This window comes from Heterodontus francisci, chromosome 17 (genome assembly GCF_036365525.1).
Source record: "Heterodontus francisci isolate sHetFra1 chromosome 17, sHetFra1.hap1, whole genome shotgun sequence".
Classification (NCBI taxonomy): Eukaryota; Metazoa; Chordata; class Chondrichthyes; order Heterodontiformes; family Heterodontidae; genus Heterodontus; species Heterodontus francisci.
In genome coordinates, this window is record NC_090387.1 from 93,153,061 (window position 1) to 93,179,210 (window position 26,150).

At 47.5% G+C, this 26,150-nt stretch overlaps 1 protein-coding gene and 1 long non-coding RNA gene across 4 annotated transcripts; both read right to left on the minus strand.

The window, feature by feature from the left end:
• Nucleotides 1-285: 285 nt before the first annotated feature.
• On the minus strand, nucleotides 286-2,978 carry LOC137379275 (C-C motif chemokine 7-like). Of its 2 annotated transcripts, XM_068050002.1 has the most exons (4): nucleotides 2,881-2,978; nucleotides 2,569-2,692; nucleotides 2,272-2,395; nucleotides 286-774 (listed from the first exon to the last, which is right to left on the minus strand). In XM_068050002.1, exons 1-3 carry the CDS (start codon nucleotides 2,948-2,950, stop codon nucleotides 2,296-2,298), a joined length of 294 nt encoding a protein of 97 aa, XP_067906103.1. In that variant the 5' UTR covers nucleotides 2,951-2,978; the 3' UTR covers nucleotides 286-774; nucleotides 2,272-2,295. The 2 variants fall into 2 exon arrangements, with proteins under 2 accessions (XP_067906103.1, XP_067906102.1); XM_068050001.1 differs by having other exon boundaries at nucleotides 286-2,395.
• A 15,716-nt stretch (nucleotides 2,979-18,694) lies between these two features.
• Nucleotides 18,695-23,777, minus strand: LOC137379277 (uncharacterized). Of its 2 annotated transcripts, XR_010976786.1 has the most exons (4): nucleotides 23,746-23,777; nucleotides 23,440-23,563; nucleotides 23,143-23,266; nucleotides 18,695-19,188 (listed from the first exon to the last, which is right to left on the minus strand). It is a non-coding gene; the product is annotated as an uncharacterized lncRNA (long non-coding RNA). The 2 variants fall into 2 exon arrangements; XR_010976785.1 differs by lacking the exon at nucleotides 18,695-19,188 and having other exon boundaries at nucleotides 22,218-23,266.
• Nucleotides 23,778-26,150: the final 2,373 nt, after the last annotated feature.

A 26,150-nucleotide genomic window follows, 5' to 3' on the forward strand; every position in this document is an offset into this window, starting at 1 on the left:
GCAGCCCCTCTTTGAGTATTTGAAGGGGCTGCTCCTCAAGCTTTGACTGCACTTTAGCCCCATGCTCCTGATCTTTGGGCACCCGGCGCGGAGGGGCGTGGGCCAGGAGGAGGATCTCCTCGATGGTCTGCTCCTTGGATGGCCAAGGTGGCAATTTTGAGGTCCAGGCTGCGGGCCGTCGGCGGGGTCCGTCCTCCCTGATTGCCTGAGCCCTGTATACAACATTTGGACTGCACTTCAGCAGAAATATAAAGCAGAGTGATTTTATTTGAATGAGGCTGTTTATTTGAGGCTGTGTACAGAGCTTCACACTGGTAGTATACAGTAGTCAAGGATAAATATTAACATTTAATAAACATTTTTAATTGGAGATAAGTTGTATACTTTAAAGAGGAGTTTTAGTCTGATCCCTGATGTCGATAGTACGATGGTGCAGCAGAGCTGGGAAAGAATGTGTTTGCCCATTTCCTATTATTGTCTGCTCCAAAGTGCCAAGGTGCTGAGAGTGGGAGCAGCAGGTTGTGAGGTGAAGTGAGGGAGGGGAGCTCCTTCGAAAACTATTAACTTAGTCGAAACCTTTGAATAATCTGGGTGATCCCATGGATCAGGGATACCAGTCTAGTGACCAGGCTTGTGCAGGTCTATCACTGGAAGATTAACTTGACCATCATGGTATTCACTGCATTTGTGTTTGCAGTGTCAATGAATAAGCTGAAAACAGAACTGGTCATCCAGGAAGAGCAGTCTAGGGGTTAATTCTTCTCAATTTTGCTCCTACAACAAAAAGTTGTATTTATAAAGCATCTTTAACATAGTGAAACATCATAAGGTGCTTCAGAGCAGTGTTTTCAAAGCAAATCTGACATTGAGCCACATTAGGAGATGTTACAGCAGGTAACCAAAAGCTCGGGCAAAGAGCTGGGTTTTTAGCAGCAGTTGAGCTGAGGCAGGGGCAGAGTTGGGCGATGTTAGAGGTGGATGTTAGAGGTGGATGTTGTAGGTGGATGTTAGAGGTGGATGTTGTAGGTGGATGTTATAGGTGGATGTTAGAGGTGGATGTTATAGGTGGATGTTATAGGTGGATGTTATAGTTGGATGTTAGAGGTGGATGTTAGAGGTGGATGTTAGAGGTGGATGTTGTAGGTGGTTGTTAGAGGTGGATGTTGTCGGTGGATGTTATAGTTGGATGTTAGAGGTGGATGTTAGAGGTGGATGTTATAGTTGGATGTTAGAGGTGGATGTTAGAGGTGGATGTTAGAGGTGGATGCTGTCGGTGGATGTTATAGTTGGAAATAGGATGTCTTAGCGAGGAGAGGATATGGGTTGGAAGATTAGCTCAGAACCAAATAACAGTTCCAGGGAGAGGGATGGAGTCAGTAACTTGGGAATGGAGTTTGGAGTGGGGACCAAAGATAATGACTTCAGTTTTCCCAACATTTAATCAGAGGAAATTTCTGCTCATACTGTACTGAACATCAGATAAACTGTCTGATACTTTCGAGACTGTGACAGGGTTGAGAGAGGTGGTGGTGAGGCAGAGCTGGGTGTCGTGCGTATATGCGGAAACTGATGCTTTGGATGGTGTTATTTGATGATATTTTGTAATATCGGGGAAGTGAGGGCTATGAGGAGCTGGTGTGAAAGAGGAGTTGAGGTCTGGGGCACATCAGCCTTGATCTTATTGATTGGTGGGGCTGAATGGTCTACTCCTGCTCCTATTTCTTATGTTCTTATGTCACCGAGGGGCAGCATGTAGATGAGAAATAGGAGGGCTCCAGAGGTAACAGTGTGGGTGCAAGAAGACCAGCCTTCCCAGGAGGTTCTTTGGCTAGATAAGAGTGGAACCAGGTAAGAGCAGTCCCAGCCAGCTGGCCAACAGAGGAGAAGCAATGTTTCTACACATATAACTGAGCTTGTGTTTCAGTTACTTGCAGAGAAAGCTGGTTTAAAAGGATAAGTTCAGCATAAGTTCAGCTATGTGTCAAATGCAATGTTACTGTTCAGTGACGGAGTTGTCTGGTTCACTTGAGCTAATTTCAGTCCTTTCAGGTGCTGTGCACAGTGTCTGGGGGAGAATGTGTTGGCGAGCTCTGTATGGTTCTACTGTCTATCAGGACAATCAGTTGGTTAAAACACATGATGTCTCAACTCAGAACAAAACTGTCAGTGACACAGGCAGTGTGTGATCTCCAACAGAGGCTGTCTACAGAAAAGCAATTCTAATCATTACAGGGATTATTAAAAGCATAATGATATAATGGGAGTCTCCACCTGGGCCATACTTGTGTTCTCCGTTTAGGCGTGCTGGACTTTCTCTTGCAGATCCCTCACTCGCTCCTGGACCCATTGATGCTTCGGGTCGGCACATACCAGACGATCCTTTACAGTCTTAAATCTGTGAAATGGAAAGGTCAGATGTTTGTGGTGGGTCATTGTGGATCTGAGGAAGGTTTATAATCGAGAAAGAGTAGATTTATCCAGCAACCAATCATAGTGTCAGAACAGCAGTCAGCATTACACAGAGAAGTAGTTTGAGAGAGCAGAGAGTGTTTGGTAAACAATACTCACATCACAGCAGCTCGGGAACAATAAAAAGTGCTGTGAACTATTATGTAGCCCACGAGGCGAGTTAGTGGCAATGGTCCTCTGATGTAGCGCTCACAGCATAGAGTGCCCACAGGAATAGTGGGAGCTGAAATGAAGAGATGGACCAATTAGTGGGTAATAAAGGCTGCCCCTCACAAACTGTCACAGCATCTATATACAATCCAAGTGTGTTATTTCCAGAATCACACTTGCACTGCACAAAACACTTGGAAAACACACAGTGGATGAAAGAGTGAGAAAGTGACTGAATGAATGAAGGAGTGACGAACTGACCTGCAGAGACTTGCTGAGAGCAGATGCTGATGGTGAGAACGAGAATCAGGATTGCCAGGACCAGCTTCATTGTGGGTGAGTCCGAGAGCAGAGGTCGGGTGTCTGAACCTGACTCACTCGCACCTTTTTACTGCTCCATTTATACAGGAAACTGAGCTCAAACTGCTGATGTCATCAGCACTATTTCTGAGGTTCTCAGAAATGCCAATTTCCACCCCCCCCCAAAACCCATTCGGGGGTTTTTGTGGAGAGACAGACTTTATGACCATATCAGAGCAGTTAGTTCTAATTTAATCTGGAACTGTCAGTGACAGACTGAGACTCAAAGCAACTGATAATGATAGGGGGAAATAATGGGAAAGACTATTGGATTATAAAAGATGTGGGAGGCAAAGAGGAAAGGAGAAATAGAAGACCAAGAGTACACATTAACAATAGCTGGTCGTCAACAGAATGAGAAATAGCAAGGGTTTTGTAGGGAAATTGGTTTAACTCTCTAACCTCTTCAGAGTAATCAGAGGTGAGAGTGACCAAGATGAATTACTTCGCTAATAAAAACAAGAAATGCTGGAACCACTCAGCAGGTCTGGCAGCATCTGTGGAAAGAGAAGCAGAGTTAACGTTTCAAGTCAGTGACCCTTCTCGTAACTGGGTTCCGAAGAAGGATCACTGACCCGAAATGTTAACTGTGCTTCTCTTTCCACAGATGCTGCCAGACCTGCTGAGTAGTTCCAGCATTTCTTGTTTTTATTTCCGATTTCCAGCATCTGCAGTATTTTGCTTTGAATTACCTCGCTATTTAATTGGATTTATTAACATTAAAAGAAAACATGTTTTACAGATGAAGATTCTGACAACTTTTAAGTCAGTAGCACAACATGAAATTCAGACTAGCCAATCCTTCTGCTTCAGGAGACTGAGGTTGTTTCTCCATTGATGTCCTGTGTGGTGTTCTGGACTTGTAGTATAAGGATGTAAAGGGTTAATACTGAAGACAATGAGACAGACCCCTCCCACTGTAAGAGCGATGATGTAACAGTCACATGGTATGGGCTTGAGGAGAAGAGATAGCAGCACAGAGGATGCCAGCTTAGGAGGCTTGGTGAGAGTGTATATAGTAAATGTAAATAATAGAGTTGTTAGTTGACATTACCCAGAGTCTAAGAATTTCTCCAGAGCACCCTAACAATGCTACAAATACAACAACACATGGTGGGCAATGGTAAAACAGTAGTAAAACTGTAGTGAACATCAGAGAAATTTAAAGATAAATACTGGCCCGGTACAGTAAAGAAAGTACTTACCTGCTGAAGAGGCTGTGATGAGCTCTGGAGTTGTGATGTGTCACAGCACAGAAATAAAGGCTGCACCACAGAAATGTGGTGGTCTGCAAGTAGAAACTAGCAATCAGGTCAGTCATGATACTGAAGGTCCTGGATTCGGTTAAAAACCCTTTGAAAAGCTTGAAGTAATTATCTAAAGGCATTGTGCCCTGAAAGTGAAAAAAAGGGAAAAAATCCAATTCTTCAGGCTAAACACGAAAGCGAAGAGTAGGAAACTCTCGAAAAGCGCAGGAACTCCTGAAAGGTGCAGGAAACCCCCCAAAACAGCAGGGATACCTCCATTAAAGCATCTGAGCCTGCAAAAACCAAACTGAATTTCTCAAAGAAAGGGGAATACCCTGAAAAAGTCTATCCAAACAGAAGGGAACTCCCAAAAACAGCGGGGACATCTCCATTAAAGCAAGCAAGCCCTGAAAAACCCCCAGAATTTCTTAAAGAAAAGGGAAGACCCTAAAATGTCTATTCAAGAGAGCAATATGGCTCCAAAATTTGGAATGCCTGAAAGCGTCCACGGTCAAGAGGGACCCCATCAGGTACAAAATTGGTCCTTCTGGAGGAAAAGGTTTCTAAGGTTCATGATTGCTTCTCAACTCCATACCAAATCAGAAGTGGAACAAGTGAACACCCTTTTATATTCATGAGTTGTGATTGCAGATAACATAATTGTTTGACAAGGGATCAATGAGAGTTCTGATAAATTTGAAGAGGTACTTCAAGCCTTTGATAAATATTTCAACCTTTGCAGCAATAAAATCTTGGAAAGAGCCAAATGTAACAGGGCGGTGCAGAAGATTGAATCCATAGATTCTTATATTAATGATCTGTATAGATTGACATAAGGATGTTAATATGGTGAATTAAAGGCAGAACGGATTAGTGACTGCATAGTTGTCGGCAGAGCTGATGTATCTTTATCAGACCTTTTGCAATCCAAGGAGGACTTTACACGGGTGAAGGCTATTCAGATTATAAGACAGGCTGAAGTTCACAAACACAATAGGCCATTCTATGAGCTGAAGACAAGCTGTGAATGAGAAGGAGTCCAGTACAGTTTGTGAGGCCAAAGTCAGAGAAACACTTTGTGGAAAGTAAAGCACATGCAGGTGAGATGGTGGATGACACAGGGAAACTATAACAATGTTGTGGAGCCAGGAAGACCCACAGATGGGAGAAATGTCTAGCAAGTAAAGCTGAGTGTTTTTATTGTAAAAAAAAAACTGGGCATTATGGGAAAAGGTGCCAGAGCAAAATATCTTCGCTTAAGAGTACAAAGAAGAAGACCTTCATGTAAAGAGCAGTGAATCAGGTACATCAATATCCAGGAGAGAAAGAACCAGGAGATTTCCTGGGCGAAATTAGTAACCCAGATCAAGATTTCTGGATGGCGGGCATCTACGTGAATGGATACTTCACAGCAGCCTCACAGCTCAAGGGACCCGGGTTCGATTCCAGGTACTGCCTGTGTGGAGTTTGCAAGTTCTCCCTGTGTCTGCGTGGGTTTTCTCCGGGTGCTCCGGTTTCCTCCCACAAGCCAAAAGACTTGCAGGTTGATAGGTAAATTGGCCATTATAAATTGTCACTAGTGTAGGTAGGTGGTAGGGAAATATAGGGACAGGTGGGGATGTTTGGTAGGAATATGGGATTAGCGTAGGATTAGTATAAATGGGTGGTTGATGTTCGGCAACGACTCGGTGGGCCGAAGGGCCTGTTTCAGTGCTGTATCTCTAATCTAAATGTTAAACTTGACACAGGGGCTAGCATCACAGTACTGTCTGACCAAGAGCCATTGGTGTTGAGACATTGGCTAAACCAGTGGACATAGAGTTCCATGGTCCAGGCGGGACACAATTGAGCGTAAAAGGCAAACTCCAAGCACTCTTCAGCATAGAGAGAGACAACTGTTGAAACCTTATATGTCTTGCATAATGAAGAATTTTCCTTACTGAGTAGGAATACATGTTTAGAACTGCAGTTGATTAAGAAGATAGACAGAGTCAAACCAACAAAGGTAAATAATCGCTTTCGAACGGAATACCCAAAGCTTTTTACAGGGCTTGGAAGACTCAAGACGGAGTACAGGATCACACTGAAGGAAGGGGCCAGGCCAGTATGTATCTTCACACCAAGAAGAATATCTCATCCATTATTAACCAAAATCCAAGAACAATTGGAAAAGATGACAAGAATTGGGGTTATCTCTCTGCTAACATAGCCGACGGAGTGGTGTTCAGCCATGGTTCCTGTCCCAAAGCCAAATAGAACTCTATGTATTTGCATGGATTTAATGCAGCTCAACAAAGCAGTAGTACGTAAGATTCACCCAATATCTGCAGGTGATGACAATTTAGTGAAACTCTCTCACAGCACCATGTGTGCAAAACTAGATGCTAATAGTGGGTTTTGGCAGGTCCTCCTAGATGAGGCGTCAGATTATTGACCACATTTATAACACCTCTTGGGCAGTTTTCTTTCAGTAGGTTATCATTTGGAATAACTACCGCACCAGAGATCTTTCAATGGTCTATGTCCAACAACTTAGAAGGGCTCAAGTGATTATTTGTCATATGGATGAGATCTTGATACATGGACAATCAATAGATGAACACAACCAAAGAGTTTGACAGGTTTCCACAGAGACTTCAAGAAGCAGGATTAACTCCAAATGAGAAGTGCACATTTTCCAAGACGTCGATTCGTTTCTGGGGACACATAGTGAGCAGTGAAGATATAATGGCAGATCCACAGACAATAAGGGCCATTACAGAATTTCGTCCTCCTACTACCATTCAACAGCTTCAAAGGTAATGACCTGGAACTCGCTGCCGACAACGGTTGTGGAAGCGAAGACGATTAATGATTTCAAAAGGAGATTGATAGGCACATGACGGAAATAAACTTACAGGGCTATGGAGATAGAGCATGGTATTGGGACTGTTTGGATTGCTCTACAGAGAGCCAACATGGACTCGATGGACCTAATGGCCTCCTTCTGTGCCGTTTTGACTCTATAAGTACAAAAATAATATTCCTTGGAATGATAAATCGATTAGCAAAGTTTCTACCTCACATAGCACAGATAACAGACCCACTGAGACAACTCCTCAGAAAACAGCAAGCATGGTGTTGGAATTCCCACCAAAAGCAAGCATTCCAGAAAATTAAACACTACAATCCTACACTACCCATGACGATAGTGGCAGACCCCTCCTCAACTGGGTCGGGTACAGTTCTTTTTCAGGAGCAACCTGATGGTCCCCATGGATCAATATTCTACGCATCAAGAGCTTTGTCAGAAACAGAGGCTGTTATAGAAAAAGAAACATTAGCTATCACATTGGCGTGTGAAAACTTTACAGGTGACATCATTGGATTGTGTCATCATCGAAGCAGACCATAAACCTTTGGTATCTTTGTTAGACAAAAAGGAAATTGCAGAAATGCCTCCATGTATGCAAAGATTTTGTCTACTAAAAACAAGAAATACTGGAAATACTCAGCAGGTCTGGCAGCATCTGTGGAGAGAGAAGCAGAGTTAACATTTCAGGTCTGTGACCCTTCTGGAAGAGACTAGAAATGCAATAGGTTTTAATCAAATAAAGCAGGGGTGGGGCAAGAGATAACCAAAGGGAAGGTGTTGATAGGACAAGGTCACTGAGAATAAATGACCAGAAGGACACGGAGCAAAGGCAAAGGGTGTGTTAATGGTGTGGTGAAAGACAAAGCCTTAGTGCAGAGAGGGTGTTAATTGACAGAAATATAGAACAACCTGATCCAAAGCACAAACATGACAAAAAAGGCAATGGATAGGCACATGGTAAAAAATGAATGATGAAATTAAATGAAATAAAATAAACAAATAAAGAAAAACTATCTGAAAATAAAAAGTGTGGGGGAGGGCCCGTCATGCTCTGAAATTATTGAACTGAATGTTCAGTCTTAGATTTTGTCTAAGATTGATGAGGTATATGTATGAGACAGTGTACCTCCAAGGGAAATTCCAATCGTCAGCTGATGCACTGTCAAGAGCGATGGTAGACCATCCCACACAGGAAGACATAAATTTCATCTGTGACATGGAATTATAGTCACAACATACAACACAAAATTGACCAGCAAGCACACAGAAGTTGTGAGAAATACGACAAGCCAAAAAAAGTGATGAAGACTGCATTCACATTGGACAATATTGTACACGAGGGTGGCCAGGAAAAAGTCCAGGAGGAAGAGCAGTGAAGTTGTTCCATGAGTGTAGGAAATACTCTACCATAATCAATGACTTCTTAATTTACGACGACGGAATTGTTATTCTTAGCTCAATGAGATCCCCGATATTTTAGATCGTTTACACCAAGGCCATTTGGGTATAACCAAGTGCAGAGTAAGGACACAATCTTCAGTATGGTGGCCTGGGATATCTATGGACATCAAGACCATGATCTGGAACTGTTAGACATGCACGACACAGAGGCCAGAACAACGCGAACCTCTGTTAATTATCCAATTTCCAACTAGACTTTGGCAAAGGTTAGATATGGATTTATTCATGTTTAGTGGGAAGACATATCTAATCATCATTAATTACATTTCAAGGTGGATAGAATTCCAAAGATTACATTTGATCACCACTGAACGAGTTATTAGGATTCTTCAAGCCATCTTTATGACACATGGAATTCCATGTGAAATATTATTAGACAACGGATCACAGTTCACAAATGAATGTTTTACTTGGCTTGCGGTGAAGATGGGCTTTCAGCTCACTGAAGTATCCCCAGTCTAATGGTGAGGGGGAAAGAGGTGTGAGAACCATAAAGTCTATCGTGAAGAAAAATGAAGATCTTTCAATCTCACTCCTCTTCCCTCTTCCCCCACCCCCACTCCTCGCTCCCCCACCCCACCGCTCCTCGCTCCCCCGACTCATTTTTTCTCATCCCTTGCCTTTCTCTCCCTCGCTCTCTCTTTCTTGAGCTGGCCATTTCCCAACTGACTTCCTGGTTCTGCAAACACTAACCCCCAGTGAGCAGTGACCATCTGTGCTGAACTGAGTCTGGCCCATATTGCAGTCGCAGCTCAAAGGTAATTTATTCCTCAGGCATAAAGTAGCATCAGCCAATGAAGGTGAGGGTGGAGCTGCTTTTCATGGAGGCAGGCTGGGGTGTGACTGTTTACAGGACAGATCAGCCCTGTCCCACAGTTCCAGCATGATAGCAGCTAATGGCTGCAGTTTGAAGGAGCAACTCAAATGTTGAATTGGACTCGTCCTTTGGGTCATTTATTGTAAGTTCAAAACATAAGCTTCACTTAATATTTTGTATTCATCACTGCCACTTATTATGTATGTAAAACAAAGATTAAACTCTCCAGTACTGAACATTCCTCTCAATGTGGCCTCAGGTCAGTGATGTGTGTCCATTATTGTGAGAAACAATGTGACATTCCTTACCCTGCACACATAGCACGCAGATATAACTGGATGAGATCGCAACACACTTCCCCATTCCCCCGCTCCTCTTCCCTCTTCCCCCACCCCCACTCCTCGCTCCCCCACCCCCACTCCTCGCTCCCCCACTCCTCGCTCCCCCACCCCCCGCTCCTCGCTCCCCCACCCCCCGCTCCTTGCTCCCCCACTCCTCGCTCCCCCAACCCCCACTCCTCGCTCCCCCACCCCCCCCGCTCCTCGCTGCCCCACCCCCGCTCCTCGCTGCCCCACCCCCACTCCTCGCTGCCCCACCCCCTTCCTCTCCTTTCTCATCGCTGCCCCACCCCCCTTCCTCTCCTTTCTCCTCGCTGCCCCACCCCCCTTCCTCGCCTTTCTCCTCGCTCCCCCCTTCCTCTCCTTTCCCCCCCTTCCTCTCCTTTCTCCTCTCCTTTCCCCCACCCTTCCTCTCCTTTCTCCTCTCCTTCCCCCCCCCTTCCTCTCCTTTCTCCTCTCCTTTCCCCCCCCCCCCCTTCCTCTCCTTTCTCCTCTCCTTTCCCCCCCGCCTCTTCCTGCCATTGGTTGGTGTCATAGCTAGCACAAAGGAAGATGGTTGTGGTTCCATTAGGTCAATCATTTCAGCTTCACGACCATCTTCAACTGCTTCATCACTGACTTTCCTTCAATCATAAGGTCAGAAGTGAGGATAATCGCTAATTGCAGAATGTTCAGCACCATTCGCGCCTTAGATGCTGAAGCAGTCTGTGTGGAAATGCAGCAGGACCTGGACGATATGCACACTTGGACTCATAAGTGGCAAGTAACATTTGTGCCACACAAGTGCCAGGCAATGACTATCTCCAACAACAGAGAATCTAACCATCTCCTCATGGCATTGCCATTCCTGCATCCCCCACTAGCAACATCCAGGGGTTACCTTGAGCAGAAACTGAACTGGAGTAGCCATATAAATACCATGGCTACAAAAGCAGGTTAGAGGCTGGGAATCCTGTGGCAAGTAACCGCCTCCTGACTCCCCAAAGTCTGTCCACCATCTACAAGGCACAAGTCAGGAGTGTGATGGAATACTCTCCCCTTGCCTAGATGGGTGCAGTTCCAACAACAAGCTCGACACCATCCAGGGCAAAGCAGCCCGCTTGATTGGCACCTCAGCCACAAGCATTCATTCCCTCCACCACTGACGCACAGTGGCAGCAGTGTGTACCATCTACAAGATGCACTGCAGCAATGCACCAAGGCTCCTTCGACAGCACCTTCCAAACCTGCGACCTCGACCAACCAGAAGGACGAGGACAGCAGATGCTTGAGAACACCACCACCTGCAAGTCCCAAATTACACACCATCCTGGCTTGGGACTATATTGCTGTTCCTTCATTGTCGCTGGGTCAAAATCCTGGAACTCCCTAACAGCACTGATGGTGTACCTACCCTACATGAACTGTAGCAGTTCAAGAAGGCAGCTCACCACCACCTTTTCACAGGAGCAATTAGGCATAGGCAATAAATGTTGTCCTAGCCAGCGACGCCCACGTCCCGTGAACAAATAAAAAAAAGTCTCTTCAGAAAGCAATCTTTGATCTGTTCTCTCTGTTGTCCTAGTAACCTTTTGCAGAGTCAGCTGACCTTCTGGCCTCCGTTATGAACTTTTAAAAATCATTGGCTTTAAGACGTAATCATGTACAACTTAAAGCATTCACAGCAATAGGTACCCGAGGGATGATGGGTATCTGAGGGGAGAGATAGGTACCCGAGGGATTATGGGTATCAGAGGGGCCGATGGTATCCGAGGGGTTATGGGTATCTGAGGGGAGAGATAGGTATCCGAGGGTTATGGGTATCAGAGGGGCCGATGGTATCCGAGGGGTTATGGGTATCTGAGGGGAGAGATGGGTATCCGAGGATTATGGGTATGTGAGAGGGGGAGATGGGTATCCGAGGGATTATGGGTATCTGAGGGGAGAGATGGGTATCCGAGGGTTATGGGTATGTGAGAGGGGGAGATGGGTATCCGAGGGGTTATGGGTATCTGAGGGGCCAATGGGTGTCAGAGGGGCCGATAGGTATCCGGAGGGTTATGGGTATCTGAGGGGTTATGGGTACGTGAGAGGGGGAGGTGGGTATCCGAGGGGTTATGGGTATCTGAGGGGGGAGATAGGTATCCAAGGGGCCGATGGGTACCCGAGGGGTTATAGGTATCTGAGGGGGAGATGGGTATCCGAGGAGGGAGATGAGCACCTGATGGAGGAGGTGGGTACCCGAGGGGCCGATGGGTATTCGAGTGGCGAGATGGTATCCCGGGGGGGAGATGTGTATCCGAGGGGTGATGGGTATCATTGATCCATTGAGATCCAGGATGCACATCCTCTGTAACTTCTTGTATACATAAATATCCAGGATTAGAATATCTCACAGTTGGCAGAGTGTTGCACTGTTTCATCTTTCTGTATATGATTGAAATCCGTTTCAGTGGGCGGTTTTAAATAATCTGACTGCAGATTAAATCACCAGACATGAGATCTGTGAGAGTGATCTCTCTCTGTAGCTATTGGGAGTGCAGAATATCAGCTAACTTCTCTCAGTAACACTGAGCTCACTACAGCAACAGTGGGCTAGGGTGGGGGCAGTGACGACAGAAATATGGTGTCAATGAAATGGAAGTGCTCAAACTGGATGTTGAGAAAGAGCTCACCAGACAGAGATTGAACTGGACCCAAGCTACAATACAACTGGTTCCATTATGAAGCATGGTTAAAGGAGTCAGCAGCATCTTCAATATGGCTGAACACTGACTGTCCGGCACTGCCCCATCAAATATTCCCAGGGAGAGGTACAGCACGGGTTAGGTACAGAGTAAAGCTCCCTCTACATTGTCCCCATCAAACACTCCCAGGACAGGTACAGCACAAGGTTAGATATAGAGTAAAGCTCCTTAAAGTGGGGCCATTACACTCGATGCACACTCGAAAAAGAAAATGGGGTTAGATACATCACTGATGCCGAAAATTTAATTTAATTTAAGTTTTTTATTTATTCGTTTTTAATGAAGTTATTTTGAAAATGTATATAAAGGGGGCCTGAGGACTAAAGGTCCCCTTGACATAACATACATTAAAGGGTCCTGGGGCATAAAGGCTACCTTTGTAAAAAGAAAAAAATGGGATTAGAAAACAAAAAGGGATTAGATACAGAGTAAAGCTTCCTTTATGAAAAATACGAACAAAATGGGGTTAGATACAGAGTAAAGCTCCCTCCACACTGTAAAAAAAAAATGGGGTTTGCTTGATTGGAGGTGCTGACTGCTGACTGCAGCAACAAGCCTCAGCTGACAGTGCTGGTGGTAGTTGGAGGTTGCAGAGGTGGAGAGAGGAGCTACTTTGAGCAGAGGGTGAGCAGTTCCAAACAAGCAGCGGGAAAGCTTGAACAACAATCACCTTTATAGTGAAGAGACTTTTTGTTGGAAAGAAGGCTTTGTTTAGAGGTGGGTGCTGAACAACAGACGTTTGCTTTGCTGTGGACTGTTGGGGGAGTAACAAGTGGCCGGAACAATAAGGGGTGGGGCTGCCAATTCAGTAGGAATCTGTGCTGCTTCAACAAGCACACAGGGAAGCTCCCTCCCCACCCCAATTGCCCAGCCTGGGACAGCTGAAGCTGCCCAACTAAAGAGATAGAAGGGGATAGATAGTTCCTCGAAGAAGTACGGGAATGCTGTGTTCTTACCGAAGACCGAGCGGGCAGTGTCCCTGGCTCTGAGTAAGGGGCTCAATGTGAGGTGAATCTTCCTGCTGGTGGGCCCTCTGGAAGTCACTGTACAGCAGATCACGTTATCAAACGTCCCGCCCTTCATTCCCAGTGAGCTCCTCCTCCCCCACCTGCACCATCTGGGGGAGGTGAGGTCGGGGATCACCCCAGTCCTGCTTGGTCTTCGGGAGAACAGCCTCCGGAGTGTGTACTCCTTCAGCCGCCAGCTCATTGTGCAGTGGGCGCGGGAGGAGGTCTTGGAGGACCACTTCAATGTGGAGTTCCAGGGGGCGGCCTACCGTGTCTTCTGGACCTCGGATGGGGCGCGGTGCCACGCCTGCAAGGGGATGGGGCATGTTCGGCGGCCCAGTGTGGCGTCGCCGCACCTCCTCCCATACCTTGATCAGACACCGCTCAGGCAGTTCCAGAGGCTGTGGTCTTCATGGCCTCTGGTGAGGAGGTGGAGACCCGTCTGTGTAGAAGGAAGGCACGGCGCAAAACCAAACACCTGAAGGTGCGGACCCTGATCCAGGGGAGCCCACCTGCTCCGTGGATGAGCTCGGGCCCAAGAATCCTGGGCAAGTGGGCGCGGAAGGAGAAGCAGAGGCGTCTGCTGGGATGGAGGTCTCTGAGCCTCTGCGCCCCTCCCGCAATAAGAGGAGGAGATGACCATCCTCTGAAGAGGGCAGTGAGTTTCAGGGCCCATCTCCTGGCGTGCGTCCTCAGGCTCCCCCTGTCACCAGCACCTTGAGGGCCTCAAGACCTGGGTGGGTACCTGTTGTCCCTCAGAACGGAAGTGGTGGGTGGGGGAGATGCCCCTGTGATCTCGGCAACTGCTCAGATGGGGGCCCACTTCATGGTGGGGGAGCCTGTGGACCCTCCAGGTGAAAATATTCCATCTGCCATTGGGTCGGGTGTCCTGGGTGGGGGCGAGCCCTGTGAGGGTCAACCCTCTCAGCAGCCTAAAGCTGCTGCCCAGGATTTGCCCGACCCAGAAGGCAGTTTGTGTAATTCCCCATCTGCGGGGTCTGTGGGCATTGGCAGGGCAGGAGACGGCCTCCTCTCTCTGCCTCTGGTCCCGGCTCCGACTGGATTTCTGGAGTTGGGAACGACAATCTCCTCTGGGCCTCTCATTGGCCTGGGGACAGAGGTGGAGGAGGGTCCTGAACTGCTGGCGCCCATAGGCTCCAGTTCCATTCAAGAACCCAGAGAGGACTCCTCAGCCATCGATCCTGGTAGTGGGATAGTGATGGAGGCGGGACCAGCTGCCACAGCCGGGACCCCTGCCCCACAGTGTGTGGTGGGTGTGTCGGCCGCTGGTGGTGACGACCCGGAGGAGGATGGGGACTCAATGTGAGGCACAGAGCATGATCTTGATTCCATTGCCAGTGAGGCGGTGGACTTCCTTGTGCCTCCCACTGAGTCTCCTCTCATCCCCACGGCGGAACTCTGGACTTCCTCGCAGCATGCAGGGGTTGCCGCAATAAAGTTCAGCTGACCCTCAGCCGATGTTCGAATCTGGCGCTAGTTATCCAGTCTGTCCGTGCTGCCCTCAAGAAGACAGGGAAGGGTGTGGGTATGAAACTGGTTGAGATGCGCCGGTTTGAAGCGTTCCTCAATGGGTTGCTGGGGGAGTGGAAGGCCAGGTGCACCTCCACTCCCTCCTCATAGTGAGGTGTTGGTGATGGGTTTCTGAGTACTTTTGACATGAAGAGAATCATAGCCAGCCTCAACATCAACGGCAGCAGGGGGTCTCACCGCAGATTTCACAATCTCTCAGTCCTCAGTTAAGGGAGATACGCGGTGAGCTTTCTGCAGGAAACCCACACTGTTCCGGGAGACGAAGCCACCTGGCTCCTGGAGTGGCAGGGTAGGGTCTACATGAGTCACCTCACCCCTATTTCTCGTTGGCTGGCTATCTTGTTGGCCCCAAATTTTGAGCCGCAGATCTTGGGGGTCAAGGAGCTTGTGCCAGGCTGCTTGCTCCACCTCGCCGTTTGCCTGGGTAGTGTGCTGCTTTGTCTTGTGAACGTGTATGTGCCCAGGAACGGAGCGTTGCAAACGTGCTTCTTTGAAAAACTGTCCGTTCTCTTGAGCTGTATTGATGGCAGCCAGTGCATCATCCTCCGGGGGGGGTGGGGGATTTTAATTGTACCCTCGAGGTGGGGGATCACTCCGGTCCTCAGCACAGCCAGGCGTCGGTGGAGAAGTTGAGGGGACTGATCAGCTCCCTCAACTTGGTGGACGTCTGGCGGAATCTCCATCCTGACTCCAACGCCTTTAAATGGAGGTCTGGAGGAGGAGGGTCCCGAATTGACCGCCTCTACTTTTCGCAGGCATACGTCTCCCGCGTCTCGGTGGCCTCCATGTGGCTGGTGCTGTGCTCGGACCACCACCTGGTGCAGGCGGAGTTCACTCCGCTCTGCACGCGGGCAGGGTCCGCATACTGGCATTTTAACAACTGGCTGCTGGAGGACGAACGATTCTGGGACTCGTTCCGTCAATTCTGGGCCGACTGGGAAAGGAAGCAGGGGGCTTCCCCTCCTTGAGGCGATGGTGGGATGTGGGCAAGACTCACAACCATGTCTTTTGCCGGGAGTAAACGAAGGGTTCAACCAAGAGGCGGGAAGCCGAGATCGGGAGCCTAGAGAGGGAGGTGCTCAACTTGGAGTCCCGCCTCGGTCATGCCGTCGCGGACCCAGCCCTGTGGCAGGCGTACAAAGAGAAGAAGGGCGCGCTGAGGGACCTGCAGCTCATAGGGTCCCGAGGCGCATACGTGAGTTCGCGGATCCAGATCCTGGAAGATTAGGACCACGCCTCACCTTTCTTCTACTCGCTGGAAAAATGGCGGGGGTTCCGTAAGCAGCTCATCGAGCTGCTGGCCGATGACGGATCCTCCATCACAGATCTGGAGGGAATGGGCCTCCTGGTCCGTACTTATTACAGTGCGTTGTTCTCTCCGGATCTGTCCAGCGAGGACACGCGCAGAGTTTTATGGGAGGACCTGCCGCAGGTCAGCACGAAGGGCACTGAAGGATTGAAGTTTCCGCTCACGTTGGCGGAGCTGACCGGCGCCCTCCACCAGCTCTCGAGGGGCAAATCCCCGGGGATGGACGGGCTGACCGTGGCGTTCCTCAGGGCGTTCTGGGACGTCCTGGGGGACTATTATGCACGGGTCCTGGGGGAAAGCCTGGCGACCGGGGAGATGCCCCTCTCTTGGCACAGGGCGTTCATCATCCTGCTTCCGAAGAGGGGCGTTCTCCGCCTGCTTAAGAACTGGTGTCCAGTCTCTCTCCTCATCGTGCATTATAAGATCTTTGCCCGGGCTATGTCTATCCGCCTGGGCTCCATGCTGGCCCATATGATCCACCCCGACCAGTCCGACACGGTCCCGGGCCAGTCCATCCAGGACAACATCCACCTGGTCCGGGACCTGATCTATCTTTCCCAGAGGACTGGTCTGTCCATCACCTTTCTCTCCCTCAATCAGGAGATGGTGTTCGACAGGGTGGATCACTAATATCTTTTTGGGATTCTGTGCACATTCGGACTCGGGCTGGATTTCGTGGCCCAGGTCCAACTACTTTACACTGCCGCAGAGTGTCTGGTTAAAGTTAACGGGTCCTTGACGGCGTCCCTTCGCTTTGGGAGAGGAGTGTGTCAGGGATGTCCCATGTCCGGCCAATTATATACCAGCTGCTTACGCCGATGACGTGCTCCTTACCGTCACAGATCCCGTTTACTTGCGGAGGATACGCGACTGCTAGCAAACCTTTTCTGCTGCGTCCTCCGCAAGGATCAATTGGGAGAAATGTTCCAGTCTCCTGGTGGGTCAGTGGCGGGTGGACTCCATGCCGGAGGAGTTGACACCTTTCGCGTGGAACACCATGCACCTCCTCTATCTGGGAGTTCACCTTAGCCCCGCTGAGGAAGACTGGCCGGCAAACTGGCAGGAGTTGGAGGCGAAAGTCACCACTCGGCTGGGGCGCTGGACAGGACTGCTCCGAGTGCTTTCCTACAGGGCCGAGCGCTGGTCATAAACCAACTGATGGCCTCCATGCTGTGGTACCGGTTGGTCACTTTGGCCCCGCCCCCTGCATTCGCCACCAAGATCCAGAAGAAGCTTATTGATTTCTTCTGGGGCAAGAGGAAACACTGGGTCTCTGCCGCGGTCCTGAGTCTCCCGATTGAGGAGGGCGGCCAGTCGCTGGTGTGCGTCCGCACCCAGGCTGCGACTCTCCGCTTTCTGATCCTGCAGAGATACCTGTACGTCGAGCGTCCTCCCAGATGGTGTGCACTGGTGGCGTATTTTTTCCACCAGGGGCACGGCCTGCAAGACGACACGTAGTTCTTGGCAGAGAAGATTCGCTGCGTCTCTCTGAGGGAGTTGCCTGATTTTTACCAGGATCTTTTCAGAGTCTGGATTGTGGTTGACACCAATCAGGTCGCTCCCCCACCGGCGGAGGAGAGCGCCTCGGCTGCATGGGTCGCTGGCTCTGGGGTTCAACCAATGGGTGGAGGAGTAGCCGAAGCCCCGAGAACGCCCCTCACTGCTGGTGATGAGGGAGCACGGGAGTGCGGAGCATTCCCGGCCGAGCTGATCCCCGCTTGGCTGGAACTGCTCATTGGACCCAGGCCCCGAAACCCTCCTCGGGAGCCGGTCCTGCACAACCGGAGCTGCCTCTCGGAAATGCCCTCCATACCCTTCCACATGGCACGGAGGGGTTTCCTGTATGGGCTGCTCCTGCACACTCTCTACTTCCTCGCCTTCAGCTGCTGCCCGGACACGCTGTGGCGGTCCGTGTTGATATCTGGTGGCGAGGGGAATCCCTGGTGGAGGTCTCTCTCTGTGGGAGTCCTCCCCCTTTCCATCGGGGACCTGGGGTGGAGGGTGCTGCACAGGGCAGTCCCGTGCAATCAACATTTAAGTAGGTTCCCGGCTCCCAGGCCGCCTGTACTTTCTGCGGCCTGAACGAGTCCGTGCTACATGTATATTTGGAGTGTGTGAGGTTGCAGCCCCTCTTTGAGTATTTGAAGGGGCTGCTCCTCAAGCTTTGACTGCACTTTAGCCCCATGCTCCTGATCTTTGGGCACCCGGCGCGGAGGGGCGTGGGCCAGGAGGAGGATCTCCTCGATGGTCTGCTCCTTGGATGGCCAAGGTGGCAATTTTGAGGTCCAGGCTGCGGGCCGTCGGGGAGGGTCCGTCCTCCCTGATTGCCTGGGCCCTGCATACAACATTTGGACTGCACTTCAGCAGAAATATAAAGCAGAGTGATTTTATTTGAATGAGGCTGTTTATTTGAGGCTGTGTACAGAGCTTCACACTGGTAGTATACAGTACAGTCAAGGATAAATATTAACATTTAATAAACATTTTTAATTGGAGATAAGTTGTATACTTTAAAGAGGAGTTTTAGTCTGATCCCTGATGTCGATAGTACGATGGTGCAGCAGAGCTGGGAAAGAATGTGTTTGCCCATTTCCTATTATTGTCTGCTCCAAAGTGCCAAGGTGCTGAGAGTGGGAGCAGCAGGTTGTGAGGTGAAGTGAGGGAGGGAAGCTCCTTCGAAAAATATTAACTTAGTCGAAACCTTTGAATAATCTGGGTGATCCCATGGATCAGGGATACCAGTCTAGTGACCAGGCTTGTGCAGGTCTATCACTGTAAGATTAACTTGACCATCATGGTATTCACTGCATTTGTGTTTGCAGTGTCAATGAATAAGCTGAAAACAGAACTGGTCATCCAGGAAGAGCAGTCTAGGGGTTAATTCTTCTCAATTTTGCTCCTACAACAAAAAGTTGTATTTATAAAGCATCTTTAACATAGTGAAACATCATAAGGTGCTTCAGAGCAGTGTTTTCAAAGCAAATCTGACATTGAGCCACATCAGGAGATGTTACAGCAGGTAACTAAAAGCTCGGGCAAAGAGCTGGGTTTTTAGCAGCAGTTGAGCTGAGGCAGGGGCAGAGTTGGGCGATGTTAGAGGTGGATGTTAGAGGTGGATGTTGTAGGTGGATGTTATAGGTGGATGTTAGAGGTGGATGTTGTAGGTGGATGTTAGAGGTGGATGTTATAGGTGGATGTTAGAGGTGGATGTTAGAGGTGGATGTTAGAGGTGGATGTTGTAGGTGGATGTTATAGGTGGATGTTAGAGGTGGATGTTGTAGGTGGATGTTAGAGGTGGATGTTATAGGTGGATGTTAGAGGTGGATGTTAGAGGTGGATGTTAGAGGTGGATGTTGTAGGTGGATGTTATAGGTGGATGTTAGAGGTGGATGTTGTAGGTGGATGTTAGAGGTGGATGTTATAGGTGGATGTTAGAGGTGGATGTTAGAGGTGGATGTTAGAGGTGGATGTTGTAGGTGGATGTTATAGGTGGATGTTAGAGGTGGATGTTGTAGGTGGATGTTAGAGGTGGATGTTATAGGTGGATGTTAGAGGTGGATGTTGTAGGTGGATGTTATAGGTGGATGTTAGAGGTGGATGTTGTAGGTGGATGTTAGAGGTGGATGTTATAGGTGGATGTTAGAGGTGGATGTTAGAGGTGGATGTTAGAGGTGGATGTTGTAGGTGGATGTTATAGGTGGATGTTAGAGGTGGATGTTGTAGGTGGATGTTAGAGGTGGATGTTATAGGTGGATGTTAGAGGTGGATGTTAGAGGTGGATGTTAGAGGTGGATGTTGTAGGTGGATGTTATAGGTGGATGTTAGAGGTGGATGTTGTAGGTGGATGTTAGAGGTGGATGTTATAGGTGGATGTTAGAGGTGGATGTTAGAGGTGGATGTTAGAGGTGGATGTTGTAGGTGGATGTTATAGGTGGATGTTAGAGGTGGATGTTGTAGGTGGATGTTAGAGGTGGATGTTATAGGTGGATGTTAGAGGTGGATGTTGTAGGTGGATGTTATAGGTGGATGTTAGAGGTGGATGTTGTAGGTGGATGTTAGAGGTGGATGTTATAGGTGGATGTTAGAGGTGGATGTTGTAGGTGGATGTTATAGGTGGATGTTAGAGGTGGATGTTAGAGGTGGATGTTAGAGGTGGATGTTGTAGGTGGATGTTAGAGGTGGATGTTAGAGGTGGATGTTAGAGGTGGATGTTAGAGGTGGATGTTAGAGGTGGATGTTAGAGGTGGATGTTGTTGGTGGATGTTAGAGGTGGATGTTAGAGGTGGATGTTGTAGGTGGATGTTAGAGGTGGATGTTAGAGGTGGATGTTGTAGGTGGATGTTATAGGTGGATGTTAGAGGTGGATGTTGTAGGTGGATGTTAGAGGTGGATGTTATACGTGGATGTTAGAGGTGGATGTTGTAGGTGGATGTTGTAGGTGGATGTTGTAGGTGGATGTTGTTGGTGGATGTTAGAGGTGGATGTTAGAGATGGATGTTAGAGGTGGATGTTATAGGTGGATGTTAGAGGTGGATGTTGTAGGTGGATGTTGTTGGTGGATGTTAGAGGTGGATGTTAGAGGTGGATGTTAGAGGTGGATGTTATAGGTGGATGTTAGAGGTGGATGTTGTAGGTGGATGTTGTAGGTGGATGTTGTAGGTGGATGTTAGAGGTGGATGTTGTTGGTGGATGTTAGAGGTGGATGTTAGAGGTGGATGTTAGAGGTGGATGTTATAGGTGGATGTTAGAGGTGGATGTTGTAGGTGGATGTTGTAGGTGGATGTTAGAGGTGGATGTTGTAGGTGGATGTTATAGGTGGATGTTAGAGGTGGATGTTGTAGGTGGATGTTGTAGGTGGATGTTAGAGGTGGATGTTGTAGGTGGATGTTATAGGTGGATGTTATAGGTGGATGTTAGAGGTGGATGTTGTAGGTGGATGTTGTAGGTGGATGTTAGAGGTGGATGTTGTAGGTGGATGTTGTAGGTGGATGTTATAGGTGGATGTTAGAGGTGGATGTTGTAGGTGGATGTTGTAGGTGGATGTTAGAGGTGGATGTTGTAGGTGGATGTTAGAGGTGGATGTTGTAGGTGGATGTTAGAGGTGGATGTTAGAGGTGGATGTTAGAGGTGGATGTTAGAGGTGGATGTTAGAGCTGGATGTTAGAGGTGGATGTTGTATGTGGATGTTGTTGGTGGATGTTAGAGGTGGATGTTAGAGGTGGATGTTAGAGGTGGATGTTATAGGTGGATGTTAGAGGTGGATGTTGTAGGTGGATGTTGTTGGTGGATGTTAGAGGTGGATGTTAGAGGTGGATGTTAGAGGTGGATGTTATAGGTGGATGTTAGAGGTGGATGTTGTAGGTGGATGTTGTAGGTGGATGTTGCAGGTGGATGTTGTAGGTGGATGTTAGAGGTGGATGTTAGAGGTGGATGTTAGAGGTGGATGTTAGAGGTGGATGTTGTAGGTGGATGTTGTTGGTGGATGTTAGAGGTGGATGTTAGAGGTGGATGTTAGAGGTGGATGTTAGAGGTGGATGTTGTAGGTGGAAGTTATAGGTGGATGTTAGAGGTGGATGTTGTAAGTTGATGTTAGAGGTGGATGTTAGAGGTGGATGTTAGAGGTGGATGTTGTAGGTGGATGTTGTTGGTGGATGTTAGAGGTGGATGTTAGAGGTGGATGTTAGAGGTGGATGTTATAGGTGGATGTTAGAGGTGGATGTTGTAGGTGGATGTTGCAGGTGGATGTTGTAGGTGGATGTTAGAGGTGGATGTTGTCGGTGGATGTTAGAGGTGGATGTTATAGGTGGATGTTAGAGGTGGATGTTAGAGGTGGATGTTAGAGGTGGATGTTGTAGGTGGATGTTATAGTTGGAAATAGGATGTCTTAGCGAGGAGATGATATGGGTTGGAAGATTAGCTCAGAGCCAAATAACAGTTCCAGGGAGAGGGATGGAGTCAGTAACTTGGGAATGGAGTTTGGAGTGGGGACCAAAGATAATGACTTCAATTTTCCCAACATTTAATCCGAGCAAATTTCTGCTCATACTGTACTGAACATCAGATAAACTGTCTGATACTTTCGAGACTGTGACAGGGTTGAGAGAGGTGGTGGTGAGGCAGAGCTGGGTGTCATGTGTATCTGCGCAAACTGATGCTTTGGATGGTGTTATTTGATGATATTTTGTAATATCGGGGAAGTGAGGGCTATGAGGAGCTGGTGTGAAAGAGGAGTTGAGGTCTGGGGCACATCAGCCTTGATCTTATTGATTGGTGGGGCTGAATGGTCTACTCCTGCTCCTATTTCTTATGTTCTTATGTCACCGAGGGGCAGCATGTAGATGAGAAATAGGAGGGCTCCAGAGGTAACAGTGTGGGTGCAAGAAGACCAGCCTTCCCAGGAGGTTCTTTGGCTAGATAAGAGCGGAACCAGGTAAGAGCAGTCCCAGCCAGCTGGCCAACAGAGGAGAAGCAATGTTTCTACACATATAACTGAGCTTGTGTTTCAGTTACTTGCAGAGAAAGCTGGTTTAAAAGGATAAGTTCAGCATAAGTTCAGCTATGTGTCAAATGCAATGTTACTGTTCAGTGACGGAGTTGTCTGGTTCACTTGAGCTAATTTCAGTCCTTTCAGGTGCTGTGCACAGTGTCTGGGGGAGAATGTGTTGGCGAGCTCTGTATGGTTCTACTGTCTATCAGGACAATCAGTTGGTTAAAACACATGATGTCTCAACTCAGAACAAAACTGTCAGTGACACAGGCAGTGTGTGATCTCCAACAGAGGCTGTCTACAGAAAAGCAATTCTAATCATTACAGGGATTATTAAAAGCATAATGATATAATGGGAGTCTCCACCTGGGCCATACTTGTGTTCTCCGTTTAGGCGTGCTGGACTTTCTCTTGCAGATCCCTCACTCGCTCCTGGACCCATTGATGCTTCGGGTCGGCACATACCAGACGATCCTTTACAGTCTTAAATCTGTGAAATGGAAAGGTCAGATTTTTGTGGTGGGTCATTGTGGATCTGAGGAAGGTTTATAATCGAGAAAGAGTGGATTTATCCAGCAACCAATCACAGTGTCAGAACAGCAGTCAGCATTACACAGAGAAGTAGTTTGAGAGAGCAGAGAGTGTTTGGTAAACAATACTCACATCACAGCAGCTCGGGAACAATAAAAAGTGCTGTGAACTATTATGTAGCCCACGAGGCGAGTTAGTGGCAATGGTCCTCTGATGTAGCGCTCACAGCATAGAGTGCCCACAGGAATAGTGGGAGCTGAAATGAAGAGATGGACCAATTAGTGGGTATTAAAGGCTGCCCCTCACAAACTGTCACAGCATCTATATACAATGTGTCAGTTCCAGAATCACACTTGCACTGCACAAAACACTTGGAAAACACAGAGTGGATGAAAGAGTGAGAAAGTGAATGAATGAATGAAGGAGTGACGAACTGACCTGCAGAGACTTGCTGAGAGCAGATGCTGATGGCGAGAACGAGAATCAGGATTGCCAGGACCAGCTTCATTGTGGGTGAGTCCGAGAGCAGAGGTTGGGTGTCTGAACCTGACTCACTCGCACCTTTTTACTGCTCCATTTATACAGGAAACTGAGCTCAAACTGCTGATGTCATCAGCACTATTTCTGAGGTTCTCAGAAATGCCAATTTCCACCCCCCCCCCAAAACCCATTGGGGGATTTTTGTGGAGAGACAGACTTTATGACCATATCAGAGCAGTTAGTTCTAATTTAATCTGGAACTGTCAGTGACAGACTGAGACTCAAAGCAAATGATAATGATAGGGGGAAATAATGGGAAAGACTATTGGATTATAAAAGATGTGGGAGACAAAGGAAAGGAGAAATAGAAGACCAAGAGTACACATTAACAATAGCTGGTCGTCAACAGAATGAGAAATAGCAAGGGTTTTGCAGGGAAATTGGTTTAACTCTCTAACCTCTTCAGAGTAATCAGAGGTGAGAGTGACCAAGATGAATTACTTCGCTAATAAAAACAAGAAATGCTGGAACCACTCAGCAGGTCTGGCAGCATCTGTGGAAAGAGAAGCAAAGTTAACGTTTCAAGTCAGTGACCCTTCTCGTAACTGGGTTCCGAAGAAGGATCACTGACCCGAAATGTTAACTGTGCTTCTCTTTCCACAGATGCTGCCAGACCTGCTGAGTAGTTCCAGCATTTCTTGTTTTTATTTCCGATTTCCAGCATCTGCAGTATTTTGCTTTGAATTACCTCGCTATTTAATTGGATTTATTAACGTTAAAAGAAAACATGTTTTACAGATGAAGATTCTGACAACTTTTAAGTCAGTAGCACAACATGAAATTCAGACTAGCCAATCCTTCTGCTTCAGGAGACTGAGGTTGTTTCTCCATTGATGTCCTGTGTGGTGTTCTGGACTTGTAGTATAAGGATGTAAAGGGTTAATACTGAAGACAATGAGACAGACCCCTCCCACTGTAAGTGCGATGATGTAACAGTCACATGGTATGGGCTTGAGGAGGAGAAGAGATAGCAGCACAGAGGATGCCAGCTTAGGAGGCTTGGTGAGAGTGTATATAGTAAATGTAAATAATAGAGTTGTTAGTTGACATTACCCAGAGTCTAAGAATTTCTCCAGAACACCCTAACAATGCTACAAATACAACAACACATGGTGGGCAATGGTAAAACAGTAGTAAAACTGTAGTGAACATCAGAGAAATTTAAAGATAAATACTGGCCCGGTACAGTAAAGAAAGTACTTACCTGCTGAAGAGGCTGTGATGAGCTCTGGAGTTGTGATGTGTCACAGCACAGAAATAAAGGCTGCACCACAGAAATGTGGTGGTCTGCAAGTAGAAACTAGCAATCAGGTCAGTCATGATACTGAAGGTCCTGGATTCGGTTAAAAACCCTTTGAAAAGCTTGAAGTAATTATCTAAAGGCATTGTGCCCTGAAAGTGAAAAAAAGGGAAAAAATCCAATTCTTCAGGCTAAACACGAAAGCGAAGAGTAGGAAACTCTCGAAAAGCGCAGGAACTCCTGAAAGGTGCAGGAAACCCCCCAAAACAGCAGGGATACCTCCATTAAAGCATCTGAGCCTGCAAAAACCAAACTGAATTTCTCAAAGAAAGGGGAACACCCTAAAAAAGTCTATCCAAACAGAAGGGAACTCCCAAAAACAGCGGGGACATCTCCATTAAAGCAAGCAAGCCCTGAAAAAAAAACAGAATTTCTTAAAGAAAAGGTAAGACCCTAAAATGTCTATTCAAGAGAGCAATATGGCTCCAAAATTTGGAATGCCTGAAAGCTTCCACGGTCAAGAGGGACCCCATCAGGTACAAAATTGGTCCTTATGGAGGGAAAGGTTTCTAAAGTTCATGATTGCTTCTCAACTCCACACCAAATCAGAAGTGGAACAAGTGAACACCCTTTTATATTCATGAGTTGTGATTGCAGATAACATAATTGTTTGACAAGGGATCAATGAGAGTTCTGATAAATTTGAAGAGGTACTTCAAGCCTTTGATAAATATTTCAACCTTTGCAGCAATAAAATCTTGGAAAGAGCCAAATGTAACAGGGCGGTGCAGAAGATTGAATCCATAGATTCTTATATTAATGATCTGTATAGATTGACATAAGGATGTTAATATGGTGAATTAAAGGCAGAACGGATTAGTGACTGCATAGTTGTCGGCAGAGCTGATGAATCTTTATCAGACCTTTTGCAATCCAAGGAGGACTTTACACGGGTGAAGGCTATTCAGATTATAAGACAGGCTGAAGTTCACAAACACAATAGGCCATTCTATGAGCTGAAGACAAGCTGTGAATGAGAAGGAGTCCAGTACAGTTTGTGAGG

Excerpts from the sequence above, each read along its gene's own strand:
- LOC137379275 (XM_068050002.1), bottom strand. The coding sequence starts at position 2,950 with ATGAAGCTGGTCCTGGCAATCCTGATTCTCGTTCTCACCATCAGCATC. Across the intron at positions 2,693-2,880 it reads CTCTCAGCAAGTCTCTGCAG|CTCCCACTATTCCTGTGGGC; the intron begins GTCAGTTCGTCA and ends TCTTCATTTCAG. Across the intron at positions 2,396-2,568 it reads TGTTCCCGAGCTGCTGTGAT|ATTTAAGACTGTAAAGGATC; the intron begins GTGAGTATTGTT and ends TCCATTTCACAG.